The sequence below is a fragment of the Calypte anna genome, chromosome 2, assembly GCF_003957555.1.
Source record: "Calypte anna isolate BGI_N300 chromosome 2, bCalAnn1_v1.p, whole genome shotgun sequence".
Lineage (NCBI taxonomy): Eukaryota > Metazoa > Chordata > Aves > Apodiformes > Trochilidae > Calypte > Calypte anna.
In genome coordinates this window covers 78533939-78554829 of record NC_044245.1, presented here as the reverse complement: position 1 = coordinate 78554829, position 20891 = coordinate 78533939, and the positions used below count along the sequence as shown (strand labels likewise).

Here is a 20891-nt window from a genome sequence, read left to right as displayed (position 1 = left end):
GCTAAAAAAATGTTTTCCTGATAGATATGCACAATCAAAAAGGTTGGGAGAGCACTGCTTTAACCCTGCAGGAAGGCTACTGCTGAAACATGGGCCAGAATCCATAAAACCTGCTACCAAGTTTGTCGGCTTGAAACTGATGTTCAATTTTGGGGGGGAGGAGTGCTGTGGCTGTGAAACTAGTTAAAGACTTCACTGAAGCTAGAATATTTCTACCAAGTATTGGAGACTTTTTTTTTTTTTTAATAAGTTTTGAAGAAAGAGACATTATTTTCACAGTAATCACTGCCTCCTTTTAGTCATTCATGAACACAGTCAAAAAAAGCTATGGCTATACATGGTACCTTTAAGGTAACTTTCATAGGATATTTGAAATTAGGCAAACTTTACAATGTACTCAGTTTGATGCTAATCCTATTGCAGCTATATTCATGGCTATCTGTAGGATTATATTATGAAGATTTTCAAAATAAAATGCACAGGAAAGATTTAAATGAAAGCAAAATATAACTACTTAATCTTGATCTATTTATCTCAAGATAAAGCAGTGGATATGGAAGTTGTACTACCTCTTCTTTCTCTCTGCATGGGGAGCTGGGGAATATTGCTCTTTAGAGAGTGAAGAGAGAGAGAGCTAGTGTGAAAGACTTGTGTAAATGAGTGCTGTGAAAGAACAAGGTAAAAAAACCTAAATTAGTATAGGAAAGACAAAAGCAGGCGGAATATTTATTCACAATTAGCAGTAACTGAGACCACATCTATTATAAAGTTGAAAGCACGAGGGATTTAAAAGCCCCTTTCAGTTTAATGCATTAAAATCTGTAAAATCTTCCTTAACTGCTGAAATGGCAAGATGCCTAGAGAGTATGTCACATTAGCCATTCAAAGTTATGTTGCTATCCAGTTGTGAGGTGCTTGTGGAAACAGAACAGTCTTCATTCATGCCATTCTTGGAATTCAACTAAATACATTAGTAATACTTCCTGTGCACTTTTAATACTCAATATATGCCAGTATCAAGGAATGCACAGCTCAGTTTCCACTAAAGAGTAGCCACAGTTGTAGCAGCACCACTAAGAAGTTTATGTCATTTCCTCAGAAGTATACAGATAACACAAAGAAAAATCAAGACCAATTCCTGTGCAAGCTATCACATATAAACACAGAGAGTTTGTCAAATAATTGAGTTATTTTCTGTTATTTATATTCTGTTATATGTGCTGTTCATTTCTGAAGTAAGGAAAAAAAGACGAGAGAAAAATCAAATCCATTTCTTTTCAAAGTGAATTGGTATGTCTTGTTTTTTCTGTATCAAACACTACAGCTAAATACAACATTTTTTTTATATTTGATTTTTTTAGACAAGATCATGGCAAGACATGTCTGACGTGACAGCAGAAATTACAACTGTTGAGAGGAGTTTATTTTTGAAAGCTATGACTGATGAGATGTCCCCAACTTCCACCTATGCATTTTTATGGAAAAATTCCAGTTTCTTGTAAGATTGCATTGGCAAACAACTATGCTTTTGTTAAAACCAAGAACGCAGGTGAATGCAAAATTAACTTAGTCATTTACTTAGGACAGACAAACTAGTCTGGATGAGCTTTTGGCAGGAAGCATTAGGAACTACTTCTGTATCTGCACTTGGTAAAAGGTGACCAGGACATGACAAAGCAAGGAAGTGCTGCGAGAGGAAGGTAAGCACAAATGTCAGTCTTCATTAAGTTTGGTGGAATACAGATTTAGGCAACGGAGAAAAAGAAAGGCATTAAAAGAGAGGATGCTCAAGAATGAAGTCAAGGTCACCTACACAGGCTCAGATGGTGAACAGCAAAAGCTAGGAGAGGTGAAGAGAGAGAAAACACTAATGTCTAACTGCAGTATTTCTTTGAAACTCAACACAAAACTGAATTTGTTTCCTCAAGAACAGCAACAGGATTGGCTTTGTCTTCATCTGTGGGGGGAAAAAAATAAATATTGGTTTGCCTGGAGTTCTGGGACTCCTTCAGCCATCTGCATTTGGACTTAGTCCCTGTAAAAATGCAGTTATGCAAATGTTTTATAACTGTTTTATTCCTAAACTGCTCTAGGGATAAATCATGTTTGTGAGGAAGGATGCTGCTGTCTACAGGACCAGTGGAGTTTCATAAGTTGCAAAATGTGCATCAGGAAGAGAACTAGCATCTGCTTATAATAGCTGAAGGCAATCCAGTGGAATTGCATCAACTTCTGCAGCTTAATTCTGATCTTGTAAAGATTCATTTGAATCCCTGAGAGGTATTCTGTTCTTGCTTCTCTGTACAGCCTTCCAGATATGCAGGCATCCTAATAACCAGATCAGGAACTTACATACAGATATGATGACTACTCACAGAAGCAGATGAAGCCAGGAAGAACTCTTTAGCATTTAGTCTTTGAATCCTCAGATTGAGTGGCCAGGATAAATTAGTATTTTCAACTTTTGTCCTTAGTCCTCCAACTGTAAGCAGGGCATAATATAGGAGTCCCCTGACTCCTCTGCCTTATATTCCTGTCCTGCTCTTCAGTAGACACTGCTTCTCTTTCATTTTCCTTATCCTGCTCCATCCAACCCTTCATTCACCCAATTTGTGTGATAATTAAATACAAATCTTCACTTTATATACTGAGTTAGGGTTCTTCCAGATGCCTCATTCCCATTTTGAATAAAGACTCATCCTCCCCAACATTTCCTCCCATATACACGTGTAATTGGGATGCTAAATGCACCTGGAGGTCTATTTCTTGCCATTGGGACGTGGATGGACCCCTCCTCTCCTTGACAACAAGGTGGGAAGTACAGAATGACAATGAAGAGAATTCTTGACTTCTTACTCACAGGAAAATAGGAATTTGTGTAACAAAGATACATTTAGCTCCTTTGTTAATAATGAGGCCTTTTTGTGCAAATTTGTTACAACAACAATTATGATGATTAGTAGAAATCTGCTTCAAAATTTCAGCATGTGCTGAACATCACTTGTGAGAAGGAAATACTCCAACTGTAAGGTTCAGCCTAGTAAAATTATGAATAACTGAAATCTTGGTTTAATACAAACCATGTTGTCTGCACAATAACAATGACATACACTACTACATTCTTTCTGTTCACAGGTCCTCAAAATTGACTCTTTGAAGGACCTTGGACACCATACTTCTGGTTTCTGTTTTTGATGTCAATTGCCCATGGCCATTAAATACTGTCACCATATAAGAGAATTTGTCCTCAGTCTTAAACATGCTACTTCTAAGATATCACAAAAATGGTATCTAGTACCTTTGACCCACAAGTAGTAAGCACAAAAAATGAACTTTGCTGGAAAGTTTTATCAAACTTCCCTGCGAACACTCTAAATTCAAGAACTTCATAATAGCAAGGCACTTTCTCTCGGCATTATCCTCAATCTTGTCTTCCTCCAAAATTATTCCAAAACGTTGCAATAAGTAAGGACAGGGACAAAAAAAAAGTCAAATTATTAAAACAGAGACCATCACAGTATCATCAAAGGAGAGCTAGAAGGCCTGTAGAGAAACAGTCCTGTCACTTGCACCCCACTCTTGATAGACATTTTACATGTCCTTAAGCTTCAAATGATAGTTTTCACCGTTTCCTCAGGCAATCTTTTACAGTGTCTATCCATCCTTAATGGTAAATTGTATTGCTCTAATTTTTCAGCAAAGGGCTTGTCAAAGGTATTCAGAACACAGAACCTCACTCTGTTAGTCACAACTACATTTTTACATTAACTACAATATACTTCCTAGTATCAGTATTTCCATGCTTAGGTTTTTCTTTTGTTTTGGTTTGTTTTTTTTTAAATTAGTGCAATATTCAAGTGTCAGACCTTTAATAGTCCATCTAAATTTTTAATCCATTTACTGGAAAGACTTCTCAGATATCTTAGTATCAAGACATGAGTGCACTGTTAGAGAAGACACTATTAAGTACAATCTTCATCAGTTTACATATCAGTAAATGTTTGTGTCACAGTTTAACACTGGGCTGGCAATTAACCAAATGACAGATGCTGTCTATTAATACCCCTCCTCTCCCTAATAAAGAAAGGAGAACAAGGGAGAGAGGCTTATGGGTTGGAAACTACACAGCTTTCATGAAAACAGTAATGATACAAAGGAAAAAATTATTAGATATATATAAAAAATACAGAAAAATGATACCACATTCCTTCCCCTTTTCCCCCAGTAACTCTCACATCACCACTGAGGCTGTAGGGCAGCCCTGGGAAAGTCCAGGCTGGACTCCTGGAGTCAGCAGCAGTCAGGAGCTGGAGGCAGGAACACACAGATATGGGCTGGCATGGATCAGGAGCACGGACAGAGGAATGGATGGAATCCTCCCAGGATGCCAAAGCAAACAGGGACAGGTGAAGAAGAGCAAAAATGAAAAGGAAGAAGGAAAGGGTTTGGCCCTCGTGATCCCTCAAACATATACCAAGTATGATGTATATGGTATGGAATACTCTGTTTGGTCAATTTTGGTCATTTATCTTGTCCAATGAGGGTTGCAGGTGTGGCTTCTTTACTCCTTTTCTCTTTCTGAAGCATAAGATGTTCCCCAGAACTGAGCAGTGTCCTTGGTTCTGCAAACCATTCTCTTGCCATAACTATAAACATCGAGTGTTATCAGTCCTAGAAGCAGACACTGACTGAGAAACTTGCTGTTAGTTTCAGCACATACAGCTACTTATGAGAGACTTAGCTGAAAGTAAAATTACAAGACAGAAAATTAGCTTGATCCTGGCCCAAACCAGGACAGCTTGTATGTAAAGTATCTGATGTTTTTTCTGTTATCTTAATTCTGGTTTTTTGTGTTCTGATATTAGTGAAACAGAAGAAATAAAGACTTGAGCTAAGAGAGAATCTAAGTTGTACTTGGCATATCAAGATAAGGCTTTCAGCCTGTTTAGATCCTTTCTTAGAGCACTAGAGAGAAATATATTTATATCCCTATTGTTGTAGCTTCTCTGAAGTGACTTTGATGAGATTAAAATAAAATCTGATACCTTAATTTCATTTGCATGACAGTGTTATGAGTTCGGCAATGCTAAATATTACTGTGCTACTGCTCTCCTGGAGGTGATATCTCAGGACAGTACTTGGCAAGCAGAAGAGGAAGAGCATCTGTGAAGGGGGTGTTTCAAAAGTCTTGTTGGAGTTGGTGCCTTCAGACACATATCTGGAAATTATATGACCCATACAATTATTATAAAAGCTATGGATGTATTGTGAAAAGAAGAAAATTATACTAGACCTGATTACTTGGACATTTGTGAGAAATTTACTGTTCAGCAACAGAAGCTTATCTGCTGCAAAAATGTGAGCCTGGTTAGTTCCCTTTAGAGGTTCAACAGGACTAATCTGTTTTCTAGAAATGTCTCATTGTGGAGAATCAGCATCAAGCCCCTACAAATCTTTTATTAATGGAAACACAAAAAAGTTGTAAAAACTTCACTTTATCTTGTATTTATGGTTTTGTAACAACTTCTTAGGTGTTTTTTTTAAGTTTCCCTAAGTACTGGACTTTCACACAGTGAGTAGAGACAGCATCAAACTTAAATCTTTAATCAGGTTGCACTGAATTATCATATCACAGCTCTGATATTTTAACCCAACAGACTGTCAATCTGCATAATATAATAAACTAATCATATAATTAATATGTATTATACCAACTCTTCCAACCACAATTTATTTCTTATAATGAACGTTTTCTCCATATCTTCCTTTGTTTGTAGTGGTCTCAGAGCAATTTAGTGACCCATTCTAATAGGATACAGAGCTCACCTTTCAGGTTTCTACATCTCATAGGCATAAGGTAAGAGATAGTACATACAAAGCAAAATAGGAATATTGAAAACACTAACCTCAGTATTTCCTCAGTATGATCAGCAAAATCCTTCTCTTACTTCTAAAACACTCTATAATCCAAACACTCTTACGTATTTTGGTACACCTGAAGCCATCAACATAACTATTAATGTCAAACTGGGGTAGGAAATTAGGCCTGGTACATTGTACCAGTTATCACAACAAGCAGAATCTCTCCATTCCACTTGACAGCTTCATGTATTTCACAAAACTCTCATTCTAAGTAAAGATTTCAGAAGTGCCTAAAGCCTGTATTTTTGCCTATTGCCTAGGGAACGTATATTAGCACAGTGACCATCATCCACCAGCTAACAACCCAACAAGTAGAAAGTGACCACTGATTTTTGTAGGAGGTAAACAGAGTGTCAGAGAAGATGAATGGTATGGAGGAGAATCCCTAAATGACTTAGCTAAGCTATGGATTGAAAACTGACATGGGAAAAAAAGTGTCTTTAACAAATCGGCCAAGCATTAAATCCGCATTGTTAATTCTGAGTTGGGGTCTGACAAAGGCTGCTTTCATTCTTTTTCTGCTAAGATTATCCAAACAAACTCCTTTAGGATTGTAACAAGAACATAATCTCTTCAACGTTTTGTAAGAAAATCTCTCTGGCTTTGTTCTGTTGGGTTTGTTTTTTTTTTAATTTATGCCTTTAAGAGACAGCAAAAATCTCAAATAATGCTAAGGCTTCAAAGAAAACATGAGGCTATACAAACACTTGCACATTTTTCCACTATTTTTTTCCAGTTTTTACTAGCTGAATGTTTCCTTCCAGCTCATCTCATGCTGGCTTAGTAGCATTATAAGCAAATATGTATGATTATTCAATAAGGAAGGAAAGTTTTCTTTTTTATCTCTACTACCTTGAAACCTACATCATGTTTTTAACAGGGTATTCTGTTTTAACAGCAAACATTTACACAAATAGCATGTCATAAACTTTATACAAGACTTGGAAATATATCAGATGGTACCATCCTTAGCACTGACAAAACATTGCTCATCAGTGTAGCTAGATTTGAGTTACTCCAGAACAGTGCTGTATGGGTCAGGTTTTAGGTTCAGATAGCAACAAAAAAACAGACATCTGCCCGTTCAACCCTCCTTTCACTGTGGGATGGAGAGGAGAAAATCGACCCAAAGGCTCAGGGGTTGAGGTAAGGACACGGGAGGGTTTCCCTCACCAATTATGGTCATGGGTAAAACAGACTCAACTTGAAGAAAAAAAAAATTAAAAAATTATCACTAATCAAATCAAGAAAAGGACAAATAGAAAATAAAACCAGAGTATAAGTAAATACCTTACTCCATCCCTCTCTTTTTCCCAAGCCCAAATAACTTCACTCCCAATTTCTCTATCTCCTCCTCAAGCATCAGCACAGGGGGACAAGGAATGAGGTTTAGGGTCAGTTCCCCACACGCTGTTTCTGCCGCTCCTTTCTCCTCAGGAGGAGGACTCCTCACAGCCTTCCCCTGCTCCAATGTGGGGTCCCTCTCCCGGGAGAGTCCTTCAGGAACCCCTGGGACATGAGTCCCTCCCACAGGTGCAGTCCCTCAGACACAGACTGCTCCCACCTGGGCTGCACACAGAGTCACGGCTGCTGCGGGAGCAGTCACCTCCTCTGACACGGGATCCTACACGGCTGAAGGGGGACAGCTGCCACCTCACCACAGGCTGTAGGGGAAACTCTGCTTAAGCACTTCCTCACCCTCCTTTCTTACTGACCTTGGTATCTCTGCTCTGGCATTGCTCTTACCTCCTCTTCTGTAGGTCTTTTTTTGCAGTTAAGTTTTCCCTGTCTTTAATCTGTTACTTGCAGAGGTACATCCACTGTTGCTGACAGGATCTGCCTTAGCCAGAGGTGAAGCTCCCTGTGTTCTCTAGATTCTTCCATTGCCTGGGTGTAGACAGGAGAAAGACCTCTCCTGATTCTTCTCATCCTATGGTTTAAAATCCCTTGTTGCCTTGAGCCTCTTCTCATACACCATGTGTTCTCTAACCTCCAATCTTCTTGGCAGCCCTGCACTGAACTTGGTCCAGAATGCTAATGCCTTCCTGGTACTGAGAAGCCCAAAACAGGATACAGTATTTAAGACAGTAGCCTCAAGAATTTCAAATAAAAGAGAGGAAACACTTGATCTGCTAGCATTGCTTTTACTACTGCAGCCCATGGTGCAGCTGCACTTCTTCATTGCAAGGACAGTCTGCAGACTCGTATTCAGTTTTTTGCTGAAGAGACCCTGCACATTTTTGTTTGGTTTTTGTTTTGGTTTTTTTCTGTAAAGTTACTTCTCTACTAGACAGCCCCTGGCTTTGTTGTCACATGGCGTTAATTCCATCCAAGATGCAGAAATTGTTTTGCCTTTCTACATTTCATAGAATCACAGAAAGGCTGGTTTGGAAGACACCTTGAAGACCATCTAGTTCCAAACTCCTTGCCATGGGAATGGACATCTCCCACTAGACCAGGTTACTCCAAGCTCCACCCAACCTTTAACACTTCCAGGGAGGGGACAGCTACCACCTCTCTGGGAAGCCTGTGCCAGTGTTTCATCACCCTTACACTAAAGAATTTCATCCTGATGTCTAACCTAAATCTACCCTCTCCCAGCTTAAAGCTATTCAGCCTCATCCTATTGCTACATTCACTACATGCACTTTCAAAAAGTTCCTCCCAAGCTTTTCTGCTAGGCACCTTCAGGTACTGGAAGGACTCCCTGGGGCCTCCTTTCCTCCAGACTACACAACCCCAACTCTCTCAGCCTGTCTTCATAGAAGAGTTGCTCCAGTCCTCTGATAATTTCCGTAGCCCTCCTCTGGACCCACTCCAACAGCTCCATCTCCTTCTTACGATGGAGGTTCCAGAAGTGGACACAGTACTCCAGGCAGGGTCTTTCAAGAGCAGAGAAAAGGGGAGAATTACATCCTTTGGCCCTGCTGGCCACACTTCTTTTGATGCAGCCCAGGATAAGGATGGCTTTCTGGACTGCAAGTATACATTGCTGGCTCATGTTGAGCGTCTCTTAAAACAAGACTGCCAAGTCCTTCTCTTGAGGGTTGTTATTAATCCATTTTCTATCCAGCCTGTGTTTGTGTTTGGGATTGCCCCGATACAGGTGTAGGACTTTGCACTTGGCCTTACTGAACTTCATGTGCCCACCTCTCAAGGTTGTCAAGGTCCCTACTGATGGCATTCCTCCCCTCCAGTGTGTTGACCAAACCACATAGCTTGGTGTCCTACAAAAATCTGCTGAGGGTGCACTCAGTTCCACTCAAGTTCCATTGTCCATGTAGCCAACAAAGTTGTTAAATAGCATTGGTACCAGTACCGACCCTTGAGGAGCTCCACTCATCACAGGTCTCCATTTGGACACAAGGTCATTGACCAATACTCTTTGACTGCAACCATCCAGCCAATTTCTTACGCACAGAGTATTCCATCCATCAAATTCATCTTACCAGTTTAAAGACCAGGATGTCATGTGGGACAGTGTCAAATGCTTTGCACAAGTCCAGGTAGATGATGTCAGTTGTTCCCCCCTTATCCACTGACTGAGATCTCATCATAAAAGGCCAACAAATTTATCAGGCACAATTTGCCCCTGGTGAAAACACATTGGCTGCCAACAGCCACCTCCACATTTTCCACGTGCCTTAGTAGAGCCTTCAGAAGGATTCATGCTCCATGATCTTGACAGGCAAAGAGGTGAGACTGAATGGCCTGTAGTTCCCCATGTGCTCTTTTTTTCATTTTTTGAAAATGGGGATTATGTTTCTCCTTTTCTAGTCAGTGGGACCTTCACCAGACTGCCATGACTTTTCAAATATGATAGCAATTAGCTTTACAACTTTATCTGCCAGTTCCTTCAAGAGCCACAGATAGATCTTGTTAGGTCCCATGGATCTGTGCACTTTCAGACTCTTTTGATGGTCTCAAACTTGCTCTTCTCCTACAGTGGGGGGCCAAGGCTGCCCTTAAACTTCATGTTTCCCAGCTCATCTTTGTTGGGGAGAACAAAGTCCAGCATAGCACCTTTTCTAGTTGGTTCCTCTTCCACTTGGAGAAGAAAATTGTCATCAATGCATTTCAGGAAATTCCTGGATTGCTGGTGCCTTGTTGTGTTGTCCCTCCTGTCAGTGTGGTTGAAATCTCTCATGAGGACCAGGGCCTGCAAACAGGAAGCTGCTCCTACCTTCCTGTCAAGGATCTTAACTTCATATCTTGGAGGACCTTCAAGTTCACAAGGTTCCACTTGGGCCATTTCTCCAGCCTGTGCAGGTCTAGGCTGTGGCAGCCTCCCCTCAAGTGCCCTAATGGATTTGTCAACCTCTAACATTAAGTATCTGCAAGAACTATGAGATATATTTCTACAACAAATAACCTAAATTAAATCTTCTGTACACCCGCAGCTTTGCATAAAATTTATTTACTTGTTATTTTATTTACTTGATCAACACAGTGGAAATTGTCTACCTATGTTACAGTGCATTTATCTGTCTTCTAAATATTCTTGAAATAAAGGATCTTATGAGTTTATCAGTTAGATTTGCTGGACGTTTTTTCACAGAATGCAAAAAATTTGTATCCTCCTAAGTGAAACATCAGATTCTGCAATAATAATGTGTGACTAACACAAACATCTTGAAGAGAGAGAACTACATTGCAGAAAGCATATGAAAAGCGGGTAAGCTCTCCATGCAGTACAGTAAATTAGACAATGTTTTGCTACCTGTAAAATACAGGAACAAAAATACACACACTCATGCACAAATACCAGTCTTTTCAGGACACTTTCAATAGTAAATGGCAAAAACTTTCTACTAATTTCAGGGGTGGGTTGAAATTCAGCTGAGAAAATTCTATTGACTGAAAAATTTTCACACTATTAGTTCAAAGAAAAAAAAGTAGGCTATGCTTGAGTTTACTGAATTCAAACAGTAAGGCTGCATCAAAAGATAAGCTAACAAACATAAGCTGCTCACATAAAATAGTGATAAAGAATCTAAAACAAACTTAGTTTAAAGTTTTAAGAATTTACTAGCAAGTACAGTTCTTCAGTGAAGTCCAAACAGTATTTGTACAAAGACACAAACATAGCTTTCGGGTATGTTACATGTATATGCATTCAATCTACTTTCTTTCTTGTTCAGTCATTCCATTCTGTGGCAGTATTTTGCCTGAACTGATTGAAAAAAATCAAATAAAACCACAAAAACATGTAGCTAAGAATACAAAGTGGTTCAGAGACTTTGTTCTCATCTCTGGGCAGAAAAAAACTGACTTTCTTTCATCAGCTTCTGTTTTTAGGAACCACATGATGTGGTTTGGGGAAGTTCAGATATGTGATATACATTAGTATGTGCTTAAAATTATCAGAGACTGAAGACCTCAAATCTATGCAGGCATATAATCACCTTCTTTACAAAAGGGAGTTACAGACTGATGGATCTGGCCCAGAAGGAATAAACACCTCAGTCAGAGGCATGGAGTAGTACAGAACATGACTTGGCTGCTTATGCAATGCATGATGAAATTTTAATGCACAGCAGGCTGAGTAATGAACAGCTCAGAGTCTGCCAAGAGGGAAACACTGTAGCATGGAAGAGTTCCCTAAATTTCATCCAACTTAACAGTCTAAGCATTTTATTCAGCTTTATCAGAAGCCATCAATTCCCCCTTTGATTCACAGCCAAGAACTTGTTCCTGAAGGGAAGGCAAGCAAGTCTTTTTGGTACAATTCCTAGTGAATACAGTCCCCTAACACTCTTAAGACATTACTGCTGATCAAGAATATGACAAAGGAAATTTACTTCAGGTATTTTGATGGGGTGCAGCTGTAAGATGGGTAGGCACAACACTGGTGAACACTATTAAATCTTTGGTGTTTCCTTGCATGCTAAAAATGAATTAGTCAAAGTTAGTGGATGGTCCTCTGGTAAAACTGAGCATTTGTGTCCCTTAAGCAAGACGTGTCACGATCAGATCTTTGCAAAGAGCAGCCAGTTGTGGCCAGTCCTATGTGTTGTGAACAAAGTGGCACACCTACAGGCAAACTACACTGCAGAAATACCACTTTGTATCAGAGAAAATACCTTTCCTTCCTGGATGCTAAGACCTGCCACTCACCATGCTCCATCAATCTGAGCTATGGAGCTGTAGCAGTGTCAGCTCCAGGGACCCCCATGAAGGATCTTGGCTGAGTAATTCTGTGCAGAGTTGTGTTGTGCAAGTTTACCTCACGCTACATTCCGTATCCTGATTCCTGTAACAAGAACAGGATATATAGAGAGTCCTTCTGGGGTGAAAATAGAGCCACATGGAGCTTCATGGTACAGCTGGATACACAACTCCTTACAGGTCAAGGTCAAATATGCAAGGTGAGTACAGAGTACAAAACTGAAGCCAGAAATAACAGCCCTGTAGTGTGTTCCTAAAAACCTGGTTTCAACGGCACAAGCTTATGACATTTAGGAAGACTTCATGAAACTACTATCCCAGGAAGGTAAAGCAGAATTCATTTTTTCTGATACACTCACAATGAAGACCACTATAAGCACTTGTTGTGGCAGAAAACACCACTGTAAGCTGTTTTAGCCTGACCTAGGTAACAAACACTAAAAAGAAAAAATAATTTTATATATTTTGAGTGAATTATATCAAAGTGGTAAAAAAAAAAAAAATCTAACTTCCCAATATTAAGTTATGCTGATTACAATCAGTCCAGTTTGATTACTCCTTGATATGGAAAAGCATTTGAAAAATAAGCCTAGGTTTCATGAGCCAACGGTCTCTGAAGGATATATATTCACTTCTACTGGAGACTTACGAGTAGGATTTCATTCTGAATAATGACAGTGTTTAAAATAAATGCAATTGATTTAAAGATTGTTTAAAAAGCTCTTTATCAATAAAAGCTTAGTAAGAACAATTTTAAGTTCTGATTTTAGTTTGTGTTTCTCCAGAACAGGATTCTTAAAGGAACAAATTAATTATTAGTAGCTGAATAAAAAATAAAGATGGCAAAACCTTCAAACTCCCCTGTATGAGGAAGAAACTTATTTTTAGAGCATTTAATATTTGCCATGAAATTTATCCCCTTGTTTTAAAGCAGGAATGTCTAAAAATGTTAGCTTCACAGTCACATCTATGGAAAAAAGTGTTTAAGAAAGCTTCATGTACCCTGACACACTCCAAAAAACTAAGCTTTTTTCTCAACACATATCGCTCCACTACGTAATTTTGTATCTTCAAAGTCTTTGTCTCACTATACTATGTCAAGGGTACATTCTCAAATCTGGATGAGCACTGGAAAGCCAGCACATGAGCTAGATTAATATTTGACAATGTTTGTATTAGTTCTCTCCCCTCACATAAAGATTTGGTATTTTTAGAGCTAACAGAAAATTAAAGTCTATTTAGCAAGTATGGGAGAAGCAATGACCCAACACAGAAAATATTAGATTAATATTAATTTCCTTTTTAAACCACTTCCCATATCTAAGAACAGCTATCTAACTGTAAACTTTAGATGTTATCTTATGGACAATAGTGTTTAAAATATTTTTTTTTTTTTTAGTTCAAATGCTAGAAATATTAAACTCTCACATGTAAAATATTTCTGGGGAAAATTACAGATCTGAAAAATTTGCATGAAATCTCCTCAGTTATTCTACGTAATGGTTTATTCCACAGAGATTTAAGTAGTCAAAATATTAAAATTCTCAAATAACTGCAGTCTCTTAAGAAACACGAGTGACCTTGACACCACTGATGACTCAAAATATAACTATACTAATATGAAAGGAGTTCACCAAGAAAATATTTCTTTTCAACTAAGAAATCTCCTAGCATCCATATCATAAAACCTAAAACAGTAGGAGTGTCCAAACATACTCTGTATTTTGTAAACAAAGTTCAGAGAGCACTTCAGAAATGCAGTCAAACCATACATAAAATCTAAAGTGCCTACTCTGCATTTAATTCTAAGTAATGCAGTTTCTCTAATTTTAACATAAGACTAGTTGGTGGGAAGGATTATATAGAATAAAGTAAGATTTTATCTTAGGGACTTAATTCTCACTTGATTTATTAAGAATGTTTAAGTCAACTTCATGCACAGCTTCTGCTGAATTAGTGAAAGAATCTTTTAACCTTTGCAATTTAAATTGAACAGATACATTCAGCATTTTTATTGCATCTTTGGCATTCTACTGAATAATTATGTCGTACTTATAATGGAAAACAGTAATATATTTGATTGAAATGTATTCTGAATTACTTAAACTCAGGAATAGTTTCTTCCAATGTGGTATTTTTTGTAATATTTTTACTAGCATAACACAACTTTTGGCATTAAGTTTGGCATATCATCCTTAATCTTACATAATTAGAAGAAAACTAGTATTTCCATGGATAAAAACGGCAGATGTGTCTACACAACATTCTTTTTCTTGATCCTTTCAACTTAAGTACAATCATCTTTCATTTATTAGGTTCCCCCAAGAAAGCAAAGAAAACAGTATCAAGAAGCTCAAAACGGCAAAATCTTTACTTGCTCCAAACTGACCACAAACTCATCATCCTTTTGTTACAGTTTCTTAAATGATGTTGCTATCAGCCAAAGTACCAGAACAATTTCTTGAACTTAGAAAGCCAATGTTTAAAAAGTGAAAGTGACTCACACCTTATCATTGCATTTAGATGTCAGAGCAGCAGCTTAAATAATTATCTCTAAAGCTTTTAATACCTTGAATGTTGAAATTATGATAAACCAGGTTCAAAAAAACTTATCAAAACATCTCTGCAAATATGAAGTTAAAAGCTCTGGCTGAAAATTACTTCTCTATTCCTAGCAGGAGTTTTGCTGTTAATCTATTCAGATTAAGCAAATCACTGAATTTCAAATGTGACTATTATTTTGTTACCAGACAAACCAGATATGAGATCACATGAAACTAAGCCTCACCTTAAATATTAATTTTTAAAAGCAGATCAAAATGCAAATTTTCAGACTACTAAAACCTCATTCTTCCTGGTGTATAATGATGATGATATAAGTTGTTTTCAGTTGTAATACATAGCAACAACAAAAATCATTTCATTACAAAGAAATCAAAAATTTGTACATTACCTAATGCTGCTCATGCTTCCAGTTTCTGACCCCAGCTTACATCTCTCCAGCTGGCTCGCTACAATCTGACGTTCAGCCTCAAGTTCTCGAGTCAGTCTCTCAAACTGCAGCTCCTAAAAAATAAATCGAACCATTTGTTTTTACTTCTCTTGTGATTAAGATGGAATTTCAGTACATAAGATTATAATTTGCGCATGAACTGTTAGTATACTATCTTATAAAAAGCTTGTTTTCTTCTGAAACACATTCACATTTCAAATTTTTGTGGTAGCACCTACTTATATTCCTTCATTCACTCTATTGATACATGTCACAGAACAAGCCAGTTTATCAGGAATGGAATTTTCAAATACATTAAACTTTAGGCCTCAATGAAATCACTCATAGTTCATGTAGACTCTTAATAGCATAAAAATATGTCCTTATCAAACTGATCTATGGTCACACATGAGAACAATTTGTGTTACTTAAGAAAGATGCAAAGTTCTACAGATTGCCGTGTGGTGACAAAAGCTTTTGTCCTCAAAATGACACCTATCAACAGTACACACTAGTGAAATAAACTAAACTGAAGATGTGTTGTTATGAGCAGAACTCAGTTCGATTTCTGCATTTAATGAAGAGCAGAAGGGAAACTCAAGTAGTTTTGGACAAAAGCCATGTTAAAAACTACCAGTAATTGAATATATTTCCTATTACTCTCTCAAGGAAGCCAAAAGAGTACCACCCAGATAAGATTTAAAATGTACTTCTAAAGTGTTCTTGGTTTTATACACAAAAGATGTGAGGTTTTTTTTCATTTTTCATAAAAAACAAACAAAAAACAACAACAACAAAAACCCAATAGAAGTAAAATCCCCACTATTCCTTAAAGAACTATAATTCACAGATATGGTAGCAGTAGTTTTTTCAAATACAAAATTGAAGCACTTTCAGGGAACTATGTTTATTGGACATTTGCCAAAATTTGCTGCCTTTTGTTTTGGTTGTAGTTACATTCTACATTTTCATGGGTAAATAAAAACAGCTCTCTTGTCCCTTTTTTGGGGTTGTTGATTGCTGAAGGATAATTTTGTTTAGAATCTATTTGTTAAATTGTCCCTGCAGCCACACAAATGGCTCTTTTTTTTCTCTTTCAAAAAACTCCTCCCCATAATACAGAGGAGAGAGAGTCCCTTGAATAACCCCAGAAAAACGTCTTGCCTGGCTGAAACGGAGCAATGGAGACCAGGTGGGTCATGACTTCCATCCATCAAGTGCCACTGAATAAATTGGTATTTGAGAGAAAGGAAGAAATGGTAGAAGTAGAGAGAGGAATTCAAAATTCTTCATCCTATCTGCTACCTAAAACCTCCAGCCCATGAAGCTAAGGGCAAATGGAGGCATTAGGTTTTTCAAATCTCTGAAATGAGGCAAATGGTAAGTGAAATGGAAGAAGGCTGGTGGTTGGCTGTCCTACCTAATTCAACTGGATTGCCCCTCCTTTGGCTCTCTTGTTACTGGCATGGAGTAAGTTCTGCCCCACACTACAAGTAAGAGGGGAAGTCCATGCAGGTTATATACAGCACAAAATAACATAAATGGTCACTGACTATTTGACAAAGCCTACTTAATTTTGTATTCATTATACCAAGCAAAACTATCCAGAGTACAACAATACCACCAAGAGTCAGACTGATGTGAAGAGTAAACATCACTGCTCACTGAATGTTAATAGTGCATTTAGAAACAATAGTTAATAATATACTATTTGAGTAACAAAACGTCTTTTTCATTGTTGTTTGTAGACATGACTATTAAAAATCACCAAATATTATTAATTTATTTCAGACACACCTACTTCACAGAGAGCACTTGTTTCTTACCTACTAGAATCAATTGTCTGAAATGCTGAAGAGATTGTTGATCAAATTTCCAAGGACTATTATTCAAATCCTGGCCTTGTTTGCATAAAGTAATACCCTTACTGCAGAAAGGAGTCCAACAAAAATATTACTGCAGTTTTGAAGACCACAAAATCAAAGCAATACAGTATTTGCTTTGCTATCATGCTTATATCAAAGCGTGTGAGCACTGAGAAATTTTTGTAGTATAATATACCAAACAAAACCCAACAGAGCATTACATTTACTTTCAAAATAGAACCAAAAGTTTTAACAGCTATTCTGTTCCACTGCACTTTTAAAGTTACTCTATTCTATCATGACAATATTATCAATGCACATTTTGTTGCTTAGCATACGTTTTCATTCAGCCAGCTTCACCTCCCACCATCCCAGATAAGGCAGGTCAGACATGATGCTTGGCTAGCAGATGGAACTTTTCCTTCATGTCCAGTGAGAAGATGAATCTGTCCTCACAATGTTACTAAGTGAATGTAAGAATCAAGGACTTATCTTATGCTCCTGATTTTCTGTCCTGCCATTTGCTTTTTTTCCAGACAGACAAGTGTATCTCGTTACCTTTTACTCTAGTAAGTATGCAAACAAGCTCTCTCCAACACCCCTTTGTCCTTGCTATCCCAAGTCAACTAAATACAGAAATGCCTCCAAACCTCATTTTATTGAAATACTTTTAAAATAAATATTATTTTGCCTTGTTTTTTTCTTCTGTTGTCTAGATTGTGTATCTCCTCATGTATTTTCTATGATGTACATTGCTAATCACTATGGTGGACTTCTTTACAAACGCTTCTGCATTTTCCCACCAAACAACCTTATATCATGTTTTTTTTTCAACAGAACATTTTTTACTCATGATAATAGCCTCCAAACTATACTTTTCTACTCTTGCTTCTGGCATCTGTTTCCCATTTACTCTTTTCTGCTCTCCATTCCATCTTTCTTTCATTTCCTAGCATACTTCACAAGTCATACTCCACTAATCTCAGTCCTACTACACAAATTGTTACTCTAACAAATGCCCCCAAACTATCAGTTTAAGCAGCCTCTTTTTCTCTCAGTAACTGAGGTATCTCTGCTTTTCTTAAGAAGTAGGCATCAATATTTTCTGATTTCACTGCTCACAGTTCAAATCTTGCCTTGCAGAGATGACTAGAAAAGGACAGTTGTGTGTATGTTCCCCCTAAAGCTGGAAAGAGAGATGTGCTGGATCACTTAAGAATACAATAGTCTTGGGTCTCTAATGCATGAAAATATCTAGAACAGTGACTTCATTACTAGCTTGATTTCACTGCTGCTAGTTCTCAATTGTCTTCTGTCATGTGCCATATGAAGTTAAGGATGGAATGATGGAGATGAAAGGTGGGTGGTGGCATAGGTGAAGGGGCAGAGCCAAACAATTAATACCTCAGAATTATCCTCTATACTGATTTTAAAAACAACCGTGTTAAGTGTTGTTTTATGTGATAACAAAGGTGTGGGTCCAGAGAGTAACCTTTGAAATGAAAGAATAAAAGAAGTATTCAAATAATAGTTCTTTGGCAGAAAACAAATCAAAATGCTTCCTTCTCTTTGTTTAGGAAGAAGTTAGAGTGACAAATATTTGAGTAATTCCATATGTTTAGATTTCAAGCAGCTGTCACAATGCAGGAAAACAGAGAAACTAGAAATAGTATTTGCTTACATTTTATAAAAATAACCACTGACCCTGATTCCATCATTTGTCTCATTTGTTCCATATACAATAATTTTCACCAGTTCATGACTTGTTGTGGTATCTTAACAACCTTCTATTATTTGTCTGAATCAAGCTAATCAGAATATCAAAATTGAAAACAAACTCCAACCCACTGATTAAGCAAATCTGTTGTCAAGACAATTGCAGAATGAAGAACTGCAGAAACTACACTGCAATATCCAAGTTAATTTAATTAATGCTATATCAAGTACAGCTTCAAGAGCAATTATGCCAATCAAGTGCACGTGCAAAGGTACTGCAAAGTGAAATGACCAGTCTGGCAGTCCTTAGAAGCATAAAGGAGTGGGAAGACAACAGAAAGATGAGAGATAATGAGGAGAGTGATCCAGAGAAATCACTCAAGAGAGCAGCTTAGAAAGGGAGGAATTTTATAATACTTTTATTACCATTTCAAATTAATAAAGATATCTATCTGCTAGGACCTGAAGCTATTTATGTTAAAAGTGGTATTTGTCCACTATGATGAGGGGGCTTTTGTAAAAAAAAATATTTATTACTCCATAATATGACATTCTTGCCTTTTCAGGAAGACACTTATGTTTTACCTGCCATTTGTAGCCACCAAAACTTCAAGCATTAAATAAGACTTAAGTCAGGTCATACTTTTCACAGTGGTCCAGAAAAGGAGTAAGCACAATGGAAACCTTCCCAGCCTTCAGATAGGTTACAAGCTTCTGAGCTCAGCTGCTCACCAACTAAGAGGCTGTTGGGTTATTTTTATGCTTAGTATCTGCTGAATGGTCTGTATTGATCCATTTGAATGTTGGGGAGGGGTGAAACATGTCAAAAGAAATCTGGCTGATATTCAGAGATGATCTCACTTTACTCAGTCCTTTACAATCTTAAGGTAACACTTCAATCCTTTCAAAGAGATGTTTATTGATGCTGAGCTAAAGACACAGCAAAATCAGTAGGGATTTTGGCAGCTGATAACTATATATAGATATATAAATTTGGGCTTAAGAGCTGTGAGGATTTGTTGAATTCCCAATAATATTAAGGTCATAACAATAAAAGAAGAAAAGTGTTTTAGCTTTTGATTACAAATATGCTACACAGGACCAAACTGGTGCACTGATGATCATCTGAATCTTCAAATACAGACAAATAACAGCACTGAGGTAAGGCTGGGAATCCCTGGTGAGATAAACAGAAAAGCCTGATTATAGCTACACAAACAAATAAATCATCTCCTGAATTGAAGTGTTTCATAAGAATATCTCATAAACCACAGAACTTCCTAAATACATAGGCTGTAGAAATGTACAACATTGGCTCTATCTTGTTGTAACCTATTAAACAAGAATAACTGTACCTCAATTAATGTCACAAGTAGTATGTGTATCTTGCACGTGCACATCCTATGGAATCATTCATTACTCTGTACATTCTATGGTGTTATGCATAATCCTGAAAACCTATAAACCAACCCCCAGTAGATGCCACTACTTAAGATGGTATTGGAAAGAAATTATTCTTAACATATCATACTGAACACACATAAGTAACTAAGACTGGAGTACATACTTCTTGAGGAAAACAGAAAAATCTAAGTTTAACTTAGTGGAAACCTAGGGACATCATCAGATACAAACCAGAGCTGACAGCCCACCCTGTAACTAAAAGGAAAACAGAATGTCTTAATGCTTTCAAACAGGACAAAAACATCACTAGCAATGCTCCTATCCATCTGCCATAGAATGTTGTTTAGAAGTTTCAAAACAGACCTTTAGAATGTACCATTTAATGCTCCCAACTTCTCTGTTTTCTCCATTGTTGGACTGTGTTTTTGCTGGTACTGCTCTTATCCTTTTTTACTGGACTGTTTCCTTCTTCCCTTTTACTGAATAACATAGGAATAAGAATTAAAACTCAGATGGGCAAATTCAGAAACTCAGTGGTGGATATATTGTTGCAGGACCTTACAGGAGCCCAGAAAACAGTGCATTAAAATTAAAGAAATTAAAAAATAATTGTTAATAGCTATGAATGTACTATTTGAAACTGCAAGTTTCCAGGGAATGCCAATCTGAAGAAAGCAATTCATACGCTGTAGGGTAGGACTACCATTTAGAGGAATCTTCACAAGTTAGAGGGAACAGGCCAATGGTAATCTAATGAAGACCAAGAAAGAAAAATGAACGGTCCTGCATGGAGGTCGGAATGCCATGAAAGACCTTGAGGTCTG

General features: G+C 37.5%; 1 protein-coding gene across 1 annotated transcript in view; it reads right to left on the bottom strand.

The window, feature by feature from the left end:
- Positions 1-20891, bottom strand: part of CTNND2 (catenin delta 2) — a 522813-nt gene that overhangs the window by 375003 nt on the left and 126919 nt on the right. The window contains exon 2 of the mRNA XM_030444848.1: positions 15044-15156. Within this exon, the coding sequence (XP_030300708.1) occupies positions 15044-15156 (113 nt within the window). The remainder of the gene's footprint in view (positions 1-15043; positions 15157-20891) is intronic.